This window comes from Anopheles darlingi, chromosome 2 (assembly GCF_943734745.1).
Source record: "Anopheles darlingi chromosome 2, idAnoDarlMG_H_01, whole genome shotgun sequence".
Taxonomy (NCBI): domain Eukaryota; kingdom Metazoa; phylum Arthropoda; class Insecta; order Diptera; family Culicidae; genus Anopheles; species Anopheles darlingi.
The window spans coordinates 72,548,557-72,570,451 of NC_064874.1; the positions used below are offsets into that span (position 1 = coordinate 72,548,557).

General features: G+C 46.3%; 1 protein-coding gene across 7 annotated transcripts in view; it reads right to left on the minus strand.

The window, feature by feature from the left end:
- Positions 1 to 21,895, minus strand: part of LOC125950645 (solute carrier organic anion transporter family member 4A1) — a 28,641-nt gene that overhangs the window by 4,972 nt on the left and 1,774 nt on the right. For all 7 annotated transcript variants that reach the window (XM_049678820.1, XM_049678813.1, XM_049678819.1 and 4 more), the window contains exons 3-13: positions 11,756 to 11,835; positions 3,047 to 3,396; positions 2,609 to 2,927; positions 2,297 to 2,513; positions 2,013 to 2,208; positions 1,756 to 1,916; positions 1,563 to 1,670; positions 1,387 to 1,487; positions 1,041 to 1,299; positions 328 to 870; positions 23 to 248 (exon numbers count right to left, since the gene is read on the minus strand). In XM_049678820.1, the coding sequence (XP_049534777.1) occupies positions 23 to 248; positions 328 to 870; positions 1,041 to 1,299; positions 1,387 to 1,487; positions 1,563 to 1,670; positions 1,756 to 1,916; positions 2,013 to 2,208; positions 2,297 to 2,513; positions 2,609 to 2,927; positions 3,047 to 3,114 (2,198 nt within the window). In that variant the 5' untranslated portion in view covers positions 3,115 to 3,396; positions 11,756 to 11,835. The remainder of the gene's footprint in view (positions 1 to 22; positions 249 to 327; positions 871 to 1,040; positions 1,300 to 1,386; positions 1,488 to 1,562; positions 1,671 to 1,755; positions 1,917 to 2,012; positions 2,209 to 2,296; positions 2,514 to 2,608; positions 2,928 to 3,046; positions 3,397 to 11,755; positions 11,836 to 21,895) is intronic.

Here is a 21,895-nt window from a genome sequence, read left to right on the forward strand (position 1 = left end):
CAAAGCACAAAAATGTGTGTACCTTAGCACTATCATAAGAAGTGGCATTTGCGTTGAAGCAACGACGAACGTCATAAAGAACAGCAAAATGAGGAAAGGATAGATCGTGCGGCATGGCGTATTGCAGACACCGGCCGTTGCTACCGGAACCACTGTTACTTCCGCGAAATTTTCGTGAGCGTTGAGGGCCTGCGCTTGCGCTCCTTCCACTCCCCTATACACATTATTTGTCACGTTGGTTTGCACACCTGGTAGAAAAATAGAAAATAGATCCGAAAAATACTTTAAAGATAATGACCCCAAACAGCGACACCCCTTACTACTTACAAGCACAGTTGGTATAGTTGGAACTGGAAGAGAACGCCGTGCAGCCTGCATGGCAAGGACTAAAGTAGGTCAGCCCGTTATTACCGCACACCGGCTCGACGTCATACATGTGGCACTCGCAGCCGAAATTACAGGCCGCTGTCAGGTTAACCTGGAACGGTTCAACGTTGTGTGGCGTGCTGTTGTAGTACGGTATTGTCGTGCCAGCCATTTTCAGATTTTCGCAGCCCAAAAAGAACAGCAATCCGTAGCAGGACAGGCAGACAAGGTTCGAAATGAGCACGAACTGCACGGCGCCCTTCGGTTTGAGCTGGAAGCGTTTCAGGATGCAGCCACCGACGAAAATACCGATGCAGGCGCCCGGTACTGCGATCGAACCGGTAAAGACGCTTGCTTGGCTTTTGCCCAAGCTAAACTGCGTTTCCAAATACTTTGGCAGGAAAACCACAAAGCCGGAAACAATCATCAGCTCCATGCAGGCCCCAAGACAGGTGCAGATATACACGGGGTTCGTTACCAGGCGCCACATCGATTGCGGAATGTCTGCAAAAACGGGGAAACACCATCAAAATAATGCTGGCAGGGTGATTGAGAGGTGCTACAGGGTTTCTAATTTGCGCACAATCTGCTTTCTGTTTCTCCTCGATCCACTGTCCAAGGGGGATGGGTGAATGGATGGATGTAGGGAGATTTATTGCCTGCTTCAAAACTACCTTTTATGTCCTTGCCATAGCCGGTGTCCTCATTGTTGCCGTTGCTTGTCCCCGTCCCGGTGCTGGAATGGTGCGGCGGATGTTGACCTGGCTGCTGCTGCTGCTGCTGCTGTTGCTGCTGGTGCGGTAAAGTACCTCCGGATTGCGAAACATTAGGCTGTGATCGTGGCAAGCTACTTGAATTGTTGGCCGAAAGTTGCTGCAGCTGCGGAACTCGCTGTTCTGCTATCCGTATTTTCTTTTTCTCCCGTGTCAGTACCTGCGGCACCGGAATGGATGCGATGGAATCGGTTATGAAAACCGCAAAATGACAATCACCCAAACCAAATAGAACATTGGAAATTACCTTCGGAAATGAGAAGAACGGTACAGCGACCAGGATGAGCAGGATACCGCAAACTAGGAATCCGCCCCACCACATACCAACCCATCGACGATCATCGGGGTCTAAAAATGCAATGTTCCGTGAGAAATGGTATTAAAATGGATACACACAGATCTGCATATAAAACTGTGACATACCAATATTGATATCACTACCAGAAAAGGAATCCATGTGGAAGGACAGTAAATAGGCTCCTAGCAAAAATCCAAGCACGGGACCGAAAGCTGCCATGCTGTACATTGCACCTGAGGAAAACACAAATAACACCAATCAAATGTATGTTATTGCTTCAAAACGCCCCAACGGGTCCTAACCAAATAATCCACTTACCGATATACATTGATGAGCTTTCCTTGCGAACGTGATCATCGACGTACGTGGTGCCGAGCGTGAAAAGTGGGCTTCCGCCACCTCCGAGCAGTATTTGTGCGATCACAAACAGTATCACAGGACCGAATGTGGACGATTTGCTTTTCAAACAATTGTCGCCCCTGTTGGAAGAAAACGAAATCAACAAGGGATTCGATTATTATACCTCATATGGTTCGACCCGACATTGCTTCCATGTTGGCGGCCGTTGAAATTACCTCAAATTGTGCGATGTAAGCGGCGGATTCGAAAGGCTGTTGGACAGTCGCCCCAGGCCCATGTCCTGCTCACGTACCGACACAATGCGACAGATGTTGTCAGAGGTTTTATTGTCGATCGTAATGCCCGGATTCGCTTCGCCGGTAAAGTGGGGCACCATGAACACAAGCGATCCTATACCCATGATAACGGCACCTATTTGGGGACGGGAACCATGAACATCGATTTGGTGAGTACCTATTTCCAAATTAATCATCCCATCGTCGGCCCGCCAGAAGCCTACCTATTCCAATCCACACCGGAATATGGCGCCGGCTACCAAGGTAGCTGACAAATATGACGGTGATCACATTGCCAATCTCGTAGCTCGATGCTATCAAACCGGACAAACTTGACGGTATTTCGAATCGTTTCTCTATGGTCGTGATGACAGAGTTGATGTAACCGGAACTGAGCGCCTGCTGCAGGGTAACCAGGATCGACAGCAGCAGTACGAACACCTTTAGGGCGAAACGAAATTAAGAATTCAGTGCGTAACATAGCAGCGAAGACTGTCCGCTGCCGCAACAGCCGCCATCGCTTTTCGTTTATGTACCTTGATTCGGGCAAAGTGCTGCACCGCCGTTGGCCTACAGCTCAGTATGCCACAGTCGCGCGTGTAATCGTCGTTGATGAGCAGCACATTGGGCAACGGTTTCTCGCGGTCCATCATAACACTGTTGGATGGCTGGCGACTATGACATCTGATTACCGTCGTATCCACCGTAGCGGTAGCCGATGTGGTCGTAGTCGTGACAGTGTTCACCGACATCGGCAGCGATTCGGACTCCGTGTCCTGCGGAATGTCAGCGCTACTGTCGTCGGTTTGCGCCTCCGAGTAAAGACCGGTCATCGCATACATAGACTCATTTCGCCTGAAAGCAAACAGGACAGATATCAGAGGCCAATCAGCAACAGATGCATTTGTTGGATTAATCAAATTACTCCTTCATGGGATATTTGGCTTTTAGCAGAACTGTAACCTTTTACTCACCTGTGTCCCTTCCGTTGCGTGCCAGAGTTAGCCGTACTACCATCGACGGCCGACACGGAAGTCGTCATTTTCGCATGTACCAAAATAGATCTGGCTCTTTATCAAAGCCTGATCGAACACGGCGCCAGTGCAAAAACTCCCTGGTACTTATACCCCGCAGGAAAGGCAATTAATATGCTAGATTGTTCGGAAAACCCTGCGTCCGGCTGCTCCTCCAGTACCGTTTCAGCATGTCGTTCAGGATCACCACTAATAAGCAGGATAGTTTTGCCGTACAAAGCACTATTTTTTGTTTCAGTGCCACTCTCCAGTGATACGACAACAGTCACTTATGTGCACTTAGTTACTTCCTGTCGAAGAAGGAAAGAAGAAAATGGAAAATGAAGAAAAATCATGATTCAAGATACTTCCAGATATAAAAGACACACACACAGTCAAAAGACAGAGACATTTCCTTGGGGGCAGGCACATTCGGAGGGATGGTAATCTGTTTTAGATGCTCTGATTTAAATTCAATTAAAATATCTCAACTCCACGGTCCAGGTACGGTGTCAAACGATGATGACAAGTGATTTCCTGGTGGAAACCACCAAAACTGATACCCAGTCATCCCCATCATCAGCGGTAAGTTTGGTGTACTCTTGCCAAAAAGGTGACGAAACTAATGAGGCCGTACAGCGGCCGCCTGGCTGACCTAATTGTGATTCGATGAGCCGCGACTGGAAGCGCGTCAATTAGCCAGCTAAAAAAAACCTCCACGGTACCGTTGCCAAACACATCCGGTGCATAACCGATCGCTTGCATTACAGGCAATCAAACAACTATCATGACGATCACCTCTTGGCGAACACGGTTTTCGCATACCTTCCATGTCATCGAGGTGTAATGTTTCATACATTACATGCATTTGAACTGTGGTCCCTCGTAAGTCCAATAGGATCGTGTAAGCAGTAGATTGATTGATCGGTGATTAGGATATGTTGCCATCTACCAGATCTTAAAAGTCACAAAACCATACACACTTAAGTGTGCTTAAGGAAGACAGAAAGAAATACTTTCCTAGATAAAAAGCACCAGACAAACAGAGAAGAAATAGAACAAATTACTCCCATAAGGAGCGCGCAAAAAGATGATTGAAGATGCTTTGAATTCACAAAAAGGAAAACGTTAATTTTTGTTTAATATTAATTATACCAATCACATGGGTGCAACAAAGAATCATCTAGTGATAGCGAATGTTTTACTAAGAAGACACTTCTATTATTCATTATATTATTCATTCTATTTTGCACCTGCAAAAGGGCCCCATAGCACTAAAGCTGTGAAACGTTGAATAATCTCATACAATTCGGATTCATGGATGGTGCTCGTGAACCACTTCCTGCTAACAGTGGCCACGTGAGATTTTGTCTACCTTCTGTGGCGTGTGTTTTTGAAAGAAGATGGGGTGTATGTTGATGAGTCCTTGGGGAGTCCTCGCGGTAGAAATGCAACGCGCACCACAAACCAACCAACGATCCCCACCCCCGGCCACAATACGGGTGGGTAATGGTGGTTATTTATTCAGTAATCCCTCCTATGCTCGTGGTTCATTGACCTGGCCACCCCAACGTCCGCTTGTTGGAGCTGCAAAAAGTCCAATATCCGCCCAGACATACTGCGATCCGAGAAGATGTGCTCTTTTCCCCTGCTTTTGCTAGTATACTCCGGTCGTGGAGAGAAGCTTGAAGGTAGACATGGAACCCTCGAGATGATGATGCTGTTTGGCGTGAGTGGAATCGAATTTTATGCCAGTCCTGGCCAAATAGCTACACATGCACTACCCCGATAGAATACAAAAAAGGGAGAGAACACAGAACACGAGTAACCCATGGTTGATAGCACATTTCGAGGAGTTTATGAGTTTGGTGTCTTCCAAACCATCGACAGATCAAACAGCTGTGCCCTCAGCAAGGACGGAAGATATTGCATGCTTAAAATCCATTTAGTAAAATCCTTTTTAGTTTACAGTTAACACGCTTTTAGATGGCTAAAACTCAGTTAGTCTAGTGTGTGATATGCTTTAAAACAACAAACGCACTCAACAGCAAGCAGAGCTTTCCCTCGAAAGACATCAATCGCCAATAAGAGCGCAGCCAACACGCTGACAAAGTAAATCCCAAGGGGTTGTTGTTGTGCAAACTGCGCTTCCGGCATCGGCGTCAAAAAAAGGGCTGCAGTGAGCACAGCAAAGGCAACATATCTTTAAGTAAACATGCGGCAAAGCGGCTCTACGGCGCAATACGCGCAATCAGAGTTTTCCCGCCATTCGATGAGCCAAAGCTCGGCCCGCCAGCCGCTTTCCCACGATCCCAGTGCCATCCGGCCTGACGCGGAATGAAGGGGCACGACGAACGCATGCCTTATCTCAACCATCGACCAAAACACCCTCATAAAACGAATGGGAAATTTTAATTAGAATTCCAATGGATAGCAGCATCGGCACCGCAACGAGTTCTGTCACACGCCGAAGGCCAGGCACGAGAATGTTGTGTGTTTTATGCTGCCCAACCGTTTATACAACAAGTGTATATAAACTTAGGTGGCTTATAAACTCGAAAATGCTTCTTCGAAAATTTGGTTTAAGCCATTCTTTAGAGCACATAGTTTTAGAACAGAGATGACGTGTATAACTACCACCAAATGGGTTTTTTTTTCGATTCCAACCATTTAAGTTCACATACTTTTATTGCTACTTACTGTTTGCGTGTGACAAACGATGCACATTATCTTTGCAATCGTGCCCTTGCCAGCAGGGCGTAATGGGACCTTCTCAAAGCGTATTACTACTCCACTGCGCCGGTGAACTATTTACTATAAAACCGTGCGGTTGGTGCGCCACATAGTCGCGACGCCCTGACCTACACCACGCAATGGCGAAATGTGCCGGCGAAAGTGGCTCCAGAGAACTGCTTTTGGAATATATTATTCTTGTTGATGGTGGAGCGCTCCTTAACCTCGCCTCGTCCTGTGCTCGAGTAGCGGCATATCGGGACCATGGGGACAAGCATGAAGCCTTTGTGAATTCATTTAAACAAACGATTGAGAACGCAACGGTGCGCAGCTACCGTCAAGCATTTGAATGTTAAAAAAAAACCGAATTACCAAATCGCCATCAAATGGTTATAAAAACCGGGAGCAAAACAATTGCAAATCAGGGAGCGTAAAATGGATCGGATCGTGATCACAACACACGGGGGGCCCGGACATCTGGTACGGATATCCCATTCCTACAACGCACCGTCGTCCGTGGCATGGTGGCAGCATCAATCCTGGCGGAAAAGCATTGTTTATCCATGGCTCGTCCCGTGCTGCTCCTCTCGCTATCGACGAGTTATAGCCGACCAGGGTGAGATAGCAGTGTTCCGCAACAGACTGGGCCAATGGGGCCCAATGGGGTTTGCTTTTAATTTGTCCATATATTTCACTATCGATTGATGTTTCCACGCGCATTGCGTCAAGTTTATTTGTACAGACCACACACCAGGCAGGCAGGCAGACTGGCTGGCTGGCAGGCAGGCTGGTGGCAGTACCACTGATGGGGACGCCGATGCCTGAGAAAACTTCACACAAAGCTGAATCACTCTAATCAATGATGGGGGGCGTGTTTGTTGAATGCATTGCGAACCACTATTATTATTGGCGTTACAGCGAAATTACTTCTTTTCTTTCTTTTTTTTTTGTATCAATACAAACATCTCATTAATCGTCCGATAACCCCCAGCGGCGTGGATGGATGCAGATTAACGAGCATGGCAAAATGCGATTGGCCGCCGAAGTCAATCACTCATTATTTATGTATTCATTGGCGCTGGTTGTGTCTCTAGACGACGCGAGAAGTGCTGAACCTGGCGTCGTTTCTGCTGATTTGCAACCAGCGTCACAGTTCAGAATAATCCCATTTCACGGTTAAAGACTTGCGGTTTTCGCGATCGTCTAGACGCATTTGGACGCAATGCGTTTTTAGCCGCAGATTTATGTATAGCTTTGACGAATAGACTATAGGAAAATATACGAAACTCTCTTATAAAAAATCGATAAGCAGTATCGATAATCAGTAACAGTCAAAAAGTAAACTAATTATATCAAAACGGCGACAAATTAAGGACCTAGAAGGAGTAACTGCAATCACAAACGTTGTTACTTTCTTCATGACTTTCGCCTCTACTCGAAGCCGGACCTTCTGCCTTACCTTGCTTTATGCTTGCGACATTGAAACACCCAATAACCAGCTCCAACTTACCAAGGACATCGCTAAACACAGCCACAGAGGCAAGGGGCGCTTTGTCTGGTTTCGTTTGATGGTCGGAGCGCGTTGGTGTTACAATGCAGAACTCTTTCACTTCAACAGCTCACCGATTAGGTTCATGCTGGATATCTGGAACCTGACAGTAAGTCTAACGGTTGTTAATTGAATTTGCATACCGAGACAAGAAAAATTCCTCTGCCGATGGGCTCCTAGAATGCAAGCCAATCAGCATCCCTCCTTAGGCATCCCACGTAATAGTCGAAGGGGCTTGGGTTCTATCCAACCAGTTCTATCCATCACCACGTAGTGCGGGCGTCAGAGCAGATTGGCCATTGGAGCAAAAGTAATGCGAACACTGTGATGAACTGACGGACAGTGAGGTATCATGAATCTCACGTTTGTCCTTGAAAACGCCAGCGTATGCCCTCTACAGTGCAGAAGCAGCAGGTGCATGCTCCTCCCACGGAAATGCGCTACAATGAAGCAACAAACTGTGGATCCAAAACACCGCAGTTACTAAGTAAGAAGAAACGGAAGCAAAGCAAATTGTGCTACGGTTCTTCGGTACCAGTAACGGTACTCGAATGAATCACTTCCTGCTCAAGGTGGAATCGATCAAAACGTAATGTATTAAACATACTGATATCCTTTCTTCCTTTTGCAGCTTAGAAGACTACCGCCAAGGCGAGGCGGCTCTTGTTGGGGATAATTCCTTGAAAATGCTACAGAAATGGAATGTCGCCGCAAATGGCGTTGCCTTCACTGCGCGCGAATACACTTGCGCATTTTGTGGAGCCCTCAGTGTACTTCGCATCAAACGTCTTTTCTGGGTCTGGATCGGCATTGCAGGATGCTCAGGACTGTTGCATTTTTCATGTTTATGCGAAAGTAGGTTAAATCCCTCAGGCATCGCCGCGATGGAGCAGCATTATCGACGATCTGGACACTTACTGCTACAGGAACTAAGAAAAATGTATATTGAGATTAACTTAGCGTGTGTCACGCAATCTTCAAGTATTTATACTCTTCGGTTCATAGTACCGGCAGAATTTATTGAGATGATTTAAAGATAATTGGATTTTCAACATCCCTAGCATATAACATTTGTACCGGGTACATTATTTTATAGCCAAGGAACAAATCATGCATTCATGCTATGAATTTTGGTCAAAATTTATGCTTCGTTGCATATCGATATTCGTTTGAACTCTTGCATTCCCTTCCAATTAATCATCCTTTTCGCTCACTTTATTTGACCAAAATTCTTTGGACGGCATCGGCATAACAAATTGCAACGAGATTCGCAGAAATGCATAACGCAGAACACACTTTGCTTTCGATCACAAATTTACTGCGTGAAGGTCGTGCCCAACGCCAATTAATATTCAAATACAGAATATTTTACGGCATATTTACGGGGTACAATTCTCCGAATTCGTTTGTTAAGAAAAGTATCATCGGATTTAATCGCCGGTGTGCTCTGCGGAAAGCATGGAGGAGCAAATCCTTCGTAGCCCTTATTGAGCACGACATGGTGTCGTGGAGGCTGCATTCCGTAAATAATGCAAACCGACACCCTGCTGTGAGGAGTCGCCTCGATTTGTTAGGCCAAGCGAAACGAATATTGGCTCGTTAATTCTCCTTTTTTCGCTCGATCCTTGATATTTCTCTGTTATGTCTCGCTGCTCTGTTGATTTCTCTGTATTTTGCTGAATTGCCAAACATGAATATAAAAAAAGAATAATAAGAAAAATGAACGTGTAATGATAATAACAACCTAGAAACTCACTTCCAAGTTACTGAAGACACATATTAACTTATTCACTATTGCATACTTTACTTATTCAAGTACTTATTCGCTGTTTAAAGCAAAGTTAATAGGTTTCAGATTACCTTAGAATATCGTGACAATTATTTTATCCTTACACTATGAAAATCGGATACGTGATTAAATAATATTTGTTTTTTTTAGGAAGTTCCACAAACATTCCTCAATGGTCTTAGTATTCTCCGAATAGCTCTCCATCCCCCAGACCAGCGCCTGTTGCATTGCTGTGCCATGTGCTTGCGGTGCAACGACATCAAGCACTATGTACCGGAGTGTGCACTCATTATCATCCCTGCGACAGCATTTGTTTACCAGGGCACGGATGCTGACTCGACGTGTCGAGACACTCCGTGCCACCGACCGACCACAAACCTCCATCTTTCAACGGCACTCACTCTATGTGAACGTGGCAGATATGGAACGAATGTGAAATAACTGCATCGGGAATGCAACAGCGTGGCAGCAATGCAGGCACACAAACACACATATGCACTGATGCAGTCTCTCTGGCAATGCAGACGGAAGCGTGATGTGGCGATGCCTTAGGAAGTACATTACACGATTGAGAACGATCGCGACCGTGGCATTTGATTGACATGCAACGCGTTACAAGGCTAATCTGATTAGCCGAGAGCGCGGCAAGTAATGTTTGAGACAAAGAACCTTTCACCAATCGACGATCGGCTGACCCATTACTTGCTGGCTGCGACAAGTACAGTTGAATGTTCCAGCTAATTAGGTGAGGTCCTAGGGTGAAGGTTGCGAAAGTAGATTAAAAGTTCTGTTACTAAAAGTTGGACCAACTAGCCATCAAGCAGTATTTAAAAATAAACTGAAATTTTATTGCGCAACTCATCAAAACGTCCAACTGAAGCCAAGCATATGCACGAAACGAAACGAAATTATGAAACTTCTGCACGCAGCAGCTCCTTTTATCTCGTTCTTCTACAGCCAACTTCAACATCTTAATTAATGCCTCGCTCAGTTTTTCTTTTCTTTTTCGTGGCAAAAATTGAAAAATGGTGCCAAGACGTTTGCCATTACTAAAATGTCACATGCCAAGCGAATCTTACACTCTTCCCACCGTCCGCACAGATAGCACTCTAAGGTACAGTAAAAGATGGCCCAGATGATGCATACGTCTCATTAGGAGCGAAGATTGATGATTTTAAAGAACACTGCAGCACTCATGCAGCATTCACAGGCCCTCCAAAAAGCCAATCGCCGTTCGTTGTGAGCAACTTTCGTAGGAGGGAAGTATGCCAGAATGTGAATAACGGTGGCCCAAAATAATATGCCGCGTGCGCCTGCAACTTTCGTGATGATGCTTGTGTGTGAAAAAATTTGGCGAAGAAAAAAAATTTTACGATTTTCTTGACACAGCATCGAATTTACGGGGTGCCGTCACAAGCGGCGCTATGTTTAATTGTGCAGCACGCTCAGTGCAATCGGAGAATACCTTCAGAAGCACCTTGTGATTGAAATTTAAGAATGTTTTCCTTTGATTAAATCGCTTTCGGTGCGTGATTGAAGAATACACTACCGATGATACACGTTGGCATAGTATATGGTATAAGACTTTAGCAAAAAAGGGCGTAAGTAATATGAGTAAGAAATGCTAATAAAACTTGCTGTAACATCAGTCTATAAACTGAAAAGAAAATTTAACGCTTATAACATTCAATTTGCTATTCTGCAAATGACTCATACGACATCCATTCATGGTTCACGGACTGGATATTCAAATCAGGTTATAGGCAGTTCCATGTCGGCTTAGCCTCTACTAACCTGGGAGAACATGGACTTCTGCTTTATTTTCTATGACTCATCGGGTGTAGCACAATGCATGCAATGCACCCATTAAAGCGGATAGTTTATTGATGAAAGTCATTGCAATGGTCGCCATTTTCTTACGAAATAATAACATAATAATGTTGTTAAAATGTTTGTATTGCCAAAAAGATATTGAATATCATCTAAAATCCACCATCTGGCTAGCAGCTATCAAGATACAAACCGATAACACATTTCGATTATGAGACCTTTACGGCCAATCGTTGATACAATGCGTAACTAGTCCGCGATCCAAAGCCGTCCAAAACACTCATACTAAAGCTGGTCTTTGGCGTTGATTGAGCATTCGGTGGCAAACGTGCCCCAAACGTGCGTGCCTTTGGCATCAACTTTGACGTTAACACCGCCTGCACGCACGCACGCACGCACGCACCAACCACACATGATCGACATCATCTTTCGAACAGACCAGCCACCTTGCCATGTTTTGGCAAACGCAGTTTCAGTGAACCGCTGGCTGTTTGAACTGGTGTCAGCCATTCATGGGAATCAAAAGAGTAAACCAGTTCCACCTCCTGCGCCACGTTCCGGAAGAGTAGGTGGCTGGCAACGTGGCAACCTTAAAACCGTCAGACACACACCCCCACCGACAGCGCCATTATTTAGCGTTACTCTGATTGAGATGTCCGTGGGAGGAATATGCTCGCTAAAAACCAAAGTAAAGCCATCCAATTGTCGATGTACACACCGGTGCGATAAAGATATGCGTGGTCGCTAGAAGAAACCGACCGAAGCTTACCTGTCTGTTTCATATTTCGAAAGGCCGCTCAAGGTGAAGTTGTCGTCAGTTAGTCAGCTGTTGTTGGAAGGGAATTCAATCTGGAACGAAGAAAAGGTAAACATCCGAAAATTAAATAACAATAGAGCAAAGTGCAACATACTTTAAGTTTAGGGTTAAATTAACGATATCCACTGTCTGTACTGACATTAGTCGCATTATTCTTATGCACTTTATGAATTAGTTCTCATAACATAGCCTGGTAACATTCCCAGAAGTTCAGCCAGTGAAGAGTGGGGTGCACAGAAGCTGCAGCATAAATTCAAAGAATGGTTTTCACCTCATTTCATCTCGAGCTCCCGTACAAGAGCGGATCTGCAGCATTGTGGGACACTTTCCCAAACAGTAGTTTAAAGAAAACGAAGTTATAAATCTAAACAATAATCCGCACGACCTTATAACCCATTTCCATGAGAGCTAAACAAACGAGTTTTACATATTTAACCGCAGGGAACTCATGGAAACATTTGATTTGCTAAAAAAAACTAACAGTATTTTGCTACAACATTCCCTCGAATATTTTACTGCGTAGAAGTGAGCCGTATATATTCAAGGTATTCAACTACAATTGCCGAAAATTAACTTTCATTGCCAATCCATTATCCCGGCCTAATCTGCCATAAGCACTTGCCAGCCACCTCGGCTGCAGCACGGGTACGAGTAACTAAAAGCCACACTTAAGGTCAAACGCGAAGGAAAGCGTTCTAACATCCTCCCGAATGGTGAATAATGGATAGTTACATTCATTTTAGATGGCAAAACGCTACCGCAGCCGGAACGTCGCATCGCGAATCGATAAAGATACGATTACCATGTTTGGATCCTTTCGACGATGACCGGAGATGGGTATGTAAGTGTTGTTGTGAGGTGTTCTTTCCAATCAGCAACAAGAAAGTGAAATGGTTACATGTAACGGAGCAAGGAACACCGGCGTTCCACCAGGTTGGCGGTTGGTGGTTTGTCACGTTGATGAAGCAAAGCGAAGGGAGAAACCAAAAGGCGCTCGTGACAGCCAAACGATAGGCTACGCTAGAGTTAAGGCTATCGATTTCCAAAAGTAGCGTGAACGTGAACAGCGGCACTCATGGCCTTGGGTGAGCGTATTTTGCAGAATTCTTTTTTGCTCCCTCCTCCTTTTCGATGGGACGCCCCTACACACCAACAAAACACACAGACGTGCAGCACCACTTTTGATGGACTTACCCCGTTATGTTCCGGGGTGGCCTCCCTGCTGTTCCCATTTTCTAATGCCAAATTTGACGCGACAATCAACGGTCCAGTCACATAGGAGAAAGTGCAGCATAGGCCAAAACCTAATTTACAGTGACAACCTTCGCGGCGGTGCGGTACTGCGGAAGGAAATGGCCACCGGAGCAAATGGAGAGTTGGAGCTTACAACTTTGTAATATAGTTTATGAAATGGAAAAAATGAAAAAAGAATCAATGTTTTTTTACACAAAAGTGGTACATTTTGTGCAGAGCACGGCTCAAGAGCGAATAACGAAGCAAGGATAATCATTTGTGGGCTTTTCACGTTTTTTTGGAACATGTTTTGCATAATTACTGCTAGTAAGCCGCTTGTTAAAGATTTAAATAAAAGAGAAAATTAAATTTAGATGAAGATAAATAAATGTTATCAGATTATCTCTTTCATTGAATTCAGAAGTAAAAGACAGACATTCATTATTCATGCTCGATGCGATGTGTCTTACTTCAATGGTGTACATACTCGACGCATTTATATCTGTGTCAGTATACTAGAGAAGTAGAGAATGGTTACAAAAACATACAAACAGATTGTTTCTGTTTGATTGTGTCACATAAACATCCCTAACAAACAGATAATACAATTCCCCGAATGCAATAATCAAAACCCCGTTAAGCATTCCATTTCTAAACGAGGAAAGCGTACGAGTTGAGTCTTATCTCTCGTTGCCACGACATTGTCACGACTTAACCTCATGTTAACGCTGACAAAATACGTCTCAACACTAACGCTGGTACGACATTTTTAAGTCAATTCTACATTTTGCTGTAGTTCATGCCATTTCTGCCACCCTGTCGTCCGCATGTTTCAAATGGTATTCAGCAATGCTTGTAAAATGCGTGACCTCCCATCGGAACGAATCCATGAAAATAGAAATATCTCCCAGCGAACAAGCGCGCTGCACGTCAATCAACAGGGCATCAACATCAGCGCTTGTTTGACGCAAATCGAACGTATAAATGTGTCCAACATTCGTGGAAGAAACCGTTAACTTCGACAGCCGCACCTTTCGACGTCGACGCTTTTCACGACTCCTCTCCACGAGCTAATGGATCTTGGACAATGTACCCGAGCAAAGAGTGTGCCAGCACCTTCCCCGGTGGCGGACAGTGGCGGATTTCTCAGCCAGCATCGATGCCCTGGATGCAGCGCGCTCATTCCATTCGTCCTTCGAAAGTCCTTCCAAAGCAGGTGAACGAACAGCGCAGTTCCGTAGTTGACGCTGTGGTGGGCAGCTAATGGCAGGCAAGATGCTACAATCGTTATCAAACGCGATGCTGCGAGGCTCACCTCTTGCCGCCAACGTTTTCCAACGCGAATGGGGCACAGTAAACGAAAACAACGACCGTCGTCCCCCCACACATTGGTTTGATAATCTCTGCTGCTCGGGATTGAAACACATTTTGTACGCAGTTCTGACACAACGGTTTGCTCGGGATGTTTAAAGATTCAATAGCGTGCGGGTTGACGGGTAAGTACAAACAGTAGATTGCTCAAACTGATCTTTCCACATCGCGGAGAGTTTGTTTAAGATACAGCACCCATCTTATGGTTTTTGCTGCTCCAGCTACCCAGTAGGTTGGGTTAGTAAAGAGGACTAAGCTGTAATTGACACAGATAATTCGAAGGGTTCACCCGCCTGGCTATACCAGAGAAGCACGATGTCGTAACGAGCCCACGGGTAATTGGATTTAATTAAACAGCCAATTACAAACGCTTAGCGACAGGCTATTTGTTTAATTTCCTTGTCTCGGGCTACAGTAAGAACAGCTGGCGCAATCAATCGTGCGATGAGTGTGGCTTGTTTGTGCCGAAAATCAGATAGTTCTTTTTTTTTCAAACCGATGATTCGATGCACCCAACCTTCCATCAGTTTGGCATTTAAAATAAAAGCCCGACACAACATGCGATAGTACGACACTCTGCATACTGTCACGTTGCGTCGATTTTTTTTACGGAAACCTGTACCACCACTCGAAAGGACGCAAACATAAGCACATCGCAACGCACCGCTGCCGATATTGTGCAATGGCATCCTCACTGCGTAACCACCCCATAAACCCGCGCTCTGCACGGTATGGCTCGGTGTTTTACTACTACTTCCAGTAACCATTAATGATCGGTTTTGCGATAGCGAAGCAAATTGATCCACGTATAAGTTAATTGAAACGCACCGTACCGTGACGCGGGACTGGCAGCAAGTGGAGCGGTGGAGTCCTAATCCATTCTTACGAAGCGGACCACCAGCTCTCGGACCAATTTCGCGCGAATCGCGCCTATCAATGAACGTGGTCCGTCGACCGGGGTCCACGAACAGTACCGGCGCCGGTAACGGTGGTTTGGGAGAAAGATTTAATTTGAACAAAATATGTCTAATCATATTTTGATGTCGCACCGCCGGGCACGGACAGCAAGATCTTCGTCGTTTGTGCTCGACAGTTATCTTGACAAGCTTTCAATGCAAAGTGATTCAATTCAATCGAATCATCATCATCCTCTCTTCAACCTGTCACCGCTTGATTGCAAGCAGATGGCTCTCAGATGGTAGGACTTACATTAAAAGCATCTTATCTCGTGGCTATTAATCATGGTGGGATGAGCTTGAAAATCGTCCATTCATGCTCCCCTAGTTTGAATGAGCCTCAATGAAGGATTATAGGAAATAGTAAACAATGTAAGAATCCATCATTTAAATACATGAAGGTGTTACAAGATGTCTTTAGCAGCACAGCGTGTAACAGTATTCTACATCCCGAAACGAGCTTTCACCAGCCCGGTAGCTGCACGACTAAACTCATCTTATCTCATGCATCTACTAGCTCATTCCCTGCTCTAGCTGATTTCTTCAGCACCACTACTAACTGCCACCCTTGGCCACTGAGGCACGATGATAGCTGTGGCGGCTTCATATCCGGAGTCAGCCTTGGGGGCCAGTGATTCGTATCGAATGTTTCCTTCCACCACCCCGCGAGAGCCCGGCCGCCAGTCGAGACTCATGATTTCGTGACTTCGAGAAAGCATAACTCGTGCAGCAGCTCCCCCAGACCTATAAGACCTAACTCCGGTGGTGATGGTGGTGGCGGTTCGCGCGACGCTGAGCGTGAATCAAACAGCACAGCAAAACCAGCGTGCCAGGCGCCACGGAAGAGAAAAAGGCCATTTTTACATAATGGATACTTAAAATGCAAACCATAAACCCGGCGAGAAACACAGTTCAGTCCATTTGGCATCCGTTTCAAGGATTTTCATCGCTTCGCCACTCTGCAGCGAGCGGTTATCAAAAAATCGTCGACCAACAATGAAGCAACATTATCACACGGTATAGACGGTGCTCGGTGACGGTGGGATTTGGCAGAATGCTGTTACTTATAATTACGCGAGTAAACAGGGTCCAGGACATATGTTATTAATTGAAGAAGAAATGGCTCTCTAGCAAGCAAACGAGCAACCGGTACGCAATTCAAAATGCCACGCATTTCGGTGAAAATAGAAACACTTCAAAGATAAACTACGTACGTTCATGTGTTAAACACAATCGCAAACGCGTGAACGTAACATCGATTGAAACACGCATTAATGCGAGTAAAGACGCAGGTTGGCCCGGCCAGGCCAAGCCAGGCGCACGCGGGCGGGCGCGTACCTAATTTCTTTCGTGTGTGCCAGCAGCATTATGCTAATGTTTGGCCGGTAAGGCATTCCATAAAATCACCGGTTACGTACCCTACCCCGGGTATGAGTCACAGGTAGTGTACATACGTCCGATTCTTGCTGCTACTTACACTGTTTGCCGTTTCAATTTGAGTATAATACTCAAGAAGTAGAGTCTCGGAGAGGTTCATTGGTACAGTGTGTGTTACCGTACCAGCCTTTTTCAAGCAGAAGAACCGCCTCAAAGCGTCGCTTTGTCACATTGTGCGAATACATAAAAAGCAACACAATTGAGAAGCGCAGATTGTTGTTTTCTTAAATTATTCGCAAAGTTTTCTTTTTTTCGCTGCCAATTTCATAAGATAATAACAACCGTTACCTACTTCTTCTTCGTCGAGGCTAGAGACGAGAGCGAGAGCACCACACGAAAGCAGCGCCGAATCCCAGCACCAGCAGACTCCGATGGAAGTAGAACGCGTCCGCTGTTCGCCCTTACCCCGGAGAGAACACCTCATCCGATCACACCTTCTTTGTGGCTACAAAAACGGTATTCCAGAAGGCTAAGGGTAAACATCGCACCGACACCACAAACAATCGGACTACACCGTGGAAGCCGCTCGACAAAACCCCATTTCGCTCATTCATGAAGCAGCCAGCCACCTGCCGTAGCGTTCGAGGGAAACAGGTGAACCATACCGATGGCATCCATTGATGAAGACGCGCGGCATGGTATGCGCAGCACGGCAAAGATGGTTGTAAAAGTTTCCCTGGGCCGATTCCCTGGCCTGCAAAACTCACAACACCGACGACACAACGCTACATCAATATCAACAGCTTGAGTCCCATTTCCCACCAGCGATGGCGACGATTGTAAGCTAAACTTTTTCTCTCGCCACCATGCTGCTGCCAGTGCCAGACAAGAAGCGCTGGACAGACGCCGATGGTCAGGCTAGCATTTCGAAGTGTTAGGAAAATGTTTTTCCACCACTTTACACCAGATAGGGAGGAACGTAACGGCGATGAAACGGCGACGAAATGTGGAAATTGTTTAGTTCATCGTTCACATTTCAGACGCCGGAGCAGAGATACGGCTTCTGCTTTGAATTTACAACGAAAACGGCAGAAGAAAAGCAGAAGATATTGACGAAATGCCCGCATCGCTGGTCAACTGAACGGACGAAATTCAATACAAAATCAATCGCAGAAAGTTGCCGCCAGTCGGCTGTGCGGCTACTACTTTCCAGCCCTCTCCCCGAAGGGCAAAGATGTCAATCCGATTGAAGGACATTTGCCATCATTTCCATAAATGATGCGAGCAACAAAAGATCGTCTTCCTTCCTGACGTAAGCGGGGGAGGGGGCTTGCCCTTCTCGGGCACTCACTCTTCTGGTGGCACTTTTCATTCCGCAGCATCTTGAGCAACCGCCTTCTTCTGCGTCAATGCATACAACTCGTACAGTGGAGCCTCTTGAAAAGCGACGATCTTGACGGACGGACGGACGGACGGATGGATAGAAGGACGGATGACAAGCAAACGTACACCCCCGCCGTCCGTTGGGTTCTTTCTCGTATCGCGAAGCTCCACAGAAAAGAATTACTTCTGCTTTCCGCCATATCATGCCTCTCTAGCCTCAGACTGTCATCAGTCATCGTACAGGGAACTGTGGTCGCGGGGGACGAGGAGCGCTGGTCTGGAAAGATGGAGAAAGATTCCTCAAGAATCCCTATCCGAAAAGTGTACTGAATACGGTCTTCGGCTCCATCAATCTGATCCCATAAAACGTCATAATTATGTGCTCAAAGCACAGGGCCACACATCTATGATGAGGGTCTCGTGAGAAAGATAGCGAAGGAGCACACGCATTCAACAACACGACCCACGATCCTTAATCGAACCCTTCCTTGATGGGACCATCATTATCATAAGCAGCAGCAACCGGAGCAGCAGCCGACGTGCGCTAACCGGTTGATAAATGATATAATACAACGTAAACAGCGGTTAAAATGCAATCCTTTTCTTATCAATCTCTGACGTGCGGTATGTTGCGAAAGTTCCACTTCAAAGTAACTGTAACTTGGAGTTTGCGAAGGTGTTTCGGCGGAATACGCCTGCGCCCGTGGTGTCTGTTGTGCAAACATGTACCCGAATTATTTTTACTTCACTGACTGTTGGAAACCCCTGACCAAACCGGCAGCAGCTGCCAGAGGCAAATTTATAAGCTCAGGCGCATTGCTTTCGGGTGGAAATTGCGGGTATTGGGTGAAGAAATTGTGAAGTAAAATGTTCACAAAATTACGAACCCGAAAACTTTCCTCCCTGTGATCACCACGTTTTCCAGCCTGCCAAATGTACGCTGCAGGCGGCATCTGTACCCCGGCCTGCTGGCGGTGGTGGGTGGGTGGACTTTGCTGGGTAAATGAATTTTCATTTCCGCGACCAACGAAACGTGTCCACCGCCACCACCACCACCACCACCGCGCCATGGCATTGATGAGCTTTAATGTGATCGCATGGCGGTTACTATTACATTACGCGACGGTATAGACACGAGTAATGCTCATCACCAGTACCATATAACACACCAGTACCTAAAAGCATTCACACATCCCCATCCTCCCACACCACGAGCGACGGAGGTGGCCTGCCTCCTTTCCCCGAAATCACCCAAAAAGGTGGGTTTGGCTTTCGAGTATGCCCCCAACACCGCTGTGCCGTAGTCGTTAGAGCACCAAGAGCACGAATATCATTCCGTAGTTGTCATCAGGATGGAAGGGGGCGCGTGTGGGCGCACCAGCCACCATGGCTTAACATCGATGTAAGCACCGCCGAACGAGGGTGAGTCGACCGAAAATTAATACTCGACTCAAAACTGCGCAAAATTCTCAAGAGACTCAAGTCCTTCGCTCTCCGTGATGGGGCCATTTTTTACATAATTACTAAGCTCGTCTTTCGGTGAGTGAAGAAGGACTACCATACCATATTGTCCCGTACGTCCCTACGCGCCTACTTACGCCCCCTGCCCTAGCTAGGTGGTCGATGCGATGCGTAATTAAAATGTGCACGATCGCAATGATTGCCAGCATTGGCGAGAGATCTTTCGTGTCTTCGGGGAATACGAATGTGACAAACTTGAGCCCTAGACTCCCAGAGGATTCCTTAAACTGCCGGTCTTGAACCATGACAGTCTTCTCTCACACCTGTGCCACGTCATTATAATGATAACCCCCTCTCGGTCCCAAAAACGAACCCATTCATTTTGTTGTCGAGTCTAGCATCGTTTTCCTTGAACTTTGGGCCGTTTACAGGCAGCGAGAAGAGCAGTTTTTCGACACGATTTTGAAGAATCGTGACATAGAAATGTCAACTGGCTTGAATTTATGTCCACATGCTCGCTTCGGCCATGGGGTAGAAATGCTACATTATCGTCTTAAAGCGAAGATAAGCACTAAAAGCCCGCCCAGCAAAGCCCTGAAACACACGCAACACGCAGTTGGTTGGTTGGTTTTGAAATCCAAACAGAATTTCCGCCGCTCTGCGAGACGTATTCTTGGCAAAGGAAAGAATCCTGAACCACTAAACGTTATCAGCAGTAAACGAACGCAATCCTCGGTGACTGATAAGATGGCCTTCCGTTGCATTTGCTTTGTGTGCACAACCCCGAACAGGGCTTGGACGCCGGGACTTGGAAAGTGAAACATACTTTTAATTAAAATCGACAAAAGCCCAATAGCTATAAAAATGAATCGTGAACCTTGGGGTGAGCGTGGCAGATTGATGAAATGAGTCAGCAATCTCTGCGAACAGTAGTTAAAGCTCGGATTCAGCGGAGTAGCGCACTGTTGGTCAATAAGCATAAATCCCACGGAGAGAATTGGGTGGTTTGCTGGACGCAACATTGCGACGCACAATAACACAAAGATGCAATATCATAATCCCAAAACAGCGCGAAAACACATTCGTTGTGCTCATGGCCATGGTGCGACAGCTTGGGGCGTTTGGTCGCTTATGCTGCTGGTACCGCCGGGCACCCTACTTCTTTGCCCAGCATTCTAGTGCGTAGTTGATATGCTTCCCCTGTTCCCTGGTGCTCGCGACTCTTTGTCTAAGTACGTCGCATCCGTTTGTTAGACATTGTGCTAAGTCCGTGTCCTGTGATATTGCGTTGCACAGGAAGTTACAAACATGTTTTTCTCAATCCTTGCCAGAATTAAGCTTCAAGGTATTTAGATAGGCAACTTCATAAACTATCAGTCTGCTTCAATTATTGTACCAAACCACGAAAGTTCAGAAACTAATCAATCATCCTATACAGTAATACCCGATCGGCTTGGAGGGTGGGAAAGATACGTAGAAAAAAAGCGTATATTCCGGTCATGGTCTCAGCAGCATTGCAGACATCAGCCGATCTTCAAAAAAGGTTAAAAAAAACCCAACACATTTCACCAAAGAAATGTAAGCCAACGAAACGCACATGAAAATCAGTTACGTAATGGCGCATTATCAAGCGTATCGGCAGAGTGTCTGGGGGGGTTCATTTCAAAAATGCCTCAAGAAAGTGCGGCCGTGGGAGGAGCACGATTTTTGATAGCATTTCATGTGTGGCAGGGAAGGAAAAGAAGGAGCGAAGCGGGGTTCCCAAAAAAAAAAACTCCCGCGCCCGTGCTTGTTTGTGACGTTGCGTAGCCTCAGGCCTCACGCGGCTCACCGAGATGGCATGATAAGATGGCCAACCGAGCAACCACGCATTACGGGGCACACGGAAGTGGTGCGTCGTGCATGGGAGAGAAGAGATGCGAGCATGAGCCGTGGCTAGAGATAAAAGGAAAGGCTCGAAAGAGGAAAGAAAGGATAGGACCCGACGATAGGACCAAAGCCATACGGCGCGCCGTGGAAAGGGTTACGCACTGAACTGCGTAAGACGTTAGTGGTGCTGCTGGTGGAATACAAAGTGTGGTGGGCAGGGCTCTCTTTCTCTTTGGTCGAATGCCTCGGAAACCATAGTCGGCGGCGCTTATTGTTGGTGACACAATCGGACCCAGCCGCCACCGCAGCCAGACCTCTTTCCCAACCGGCTGTACCAGCTGTTGCCCAACACGCACCTTCCGACTCACCCACGTGTCTGTGTGTGCTAAGGGGGGTTGTGTGAGTTTTGTGTGTGCTTCAGCTTGATTGGAAAGCATCTCGC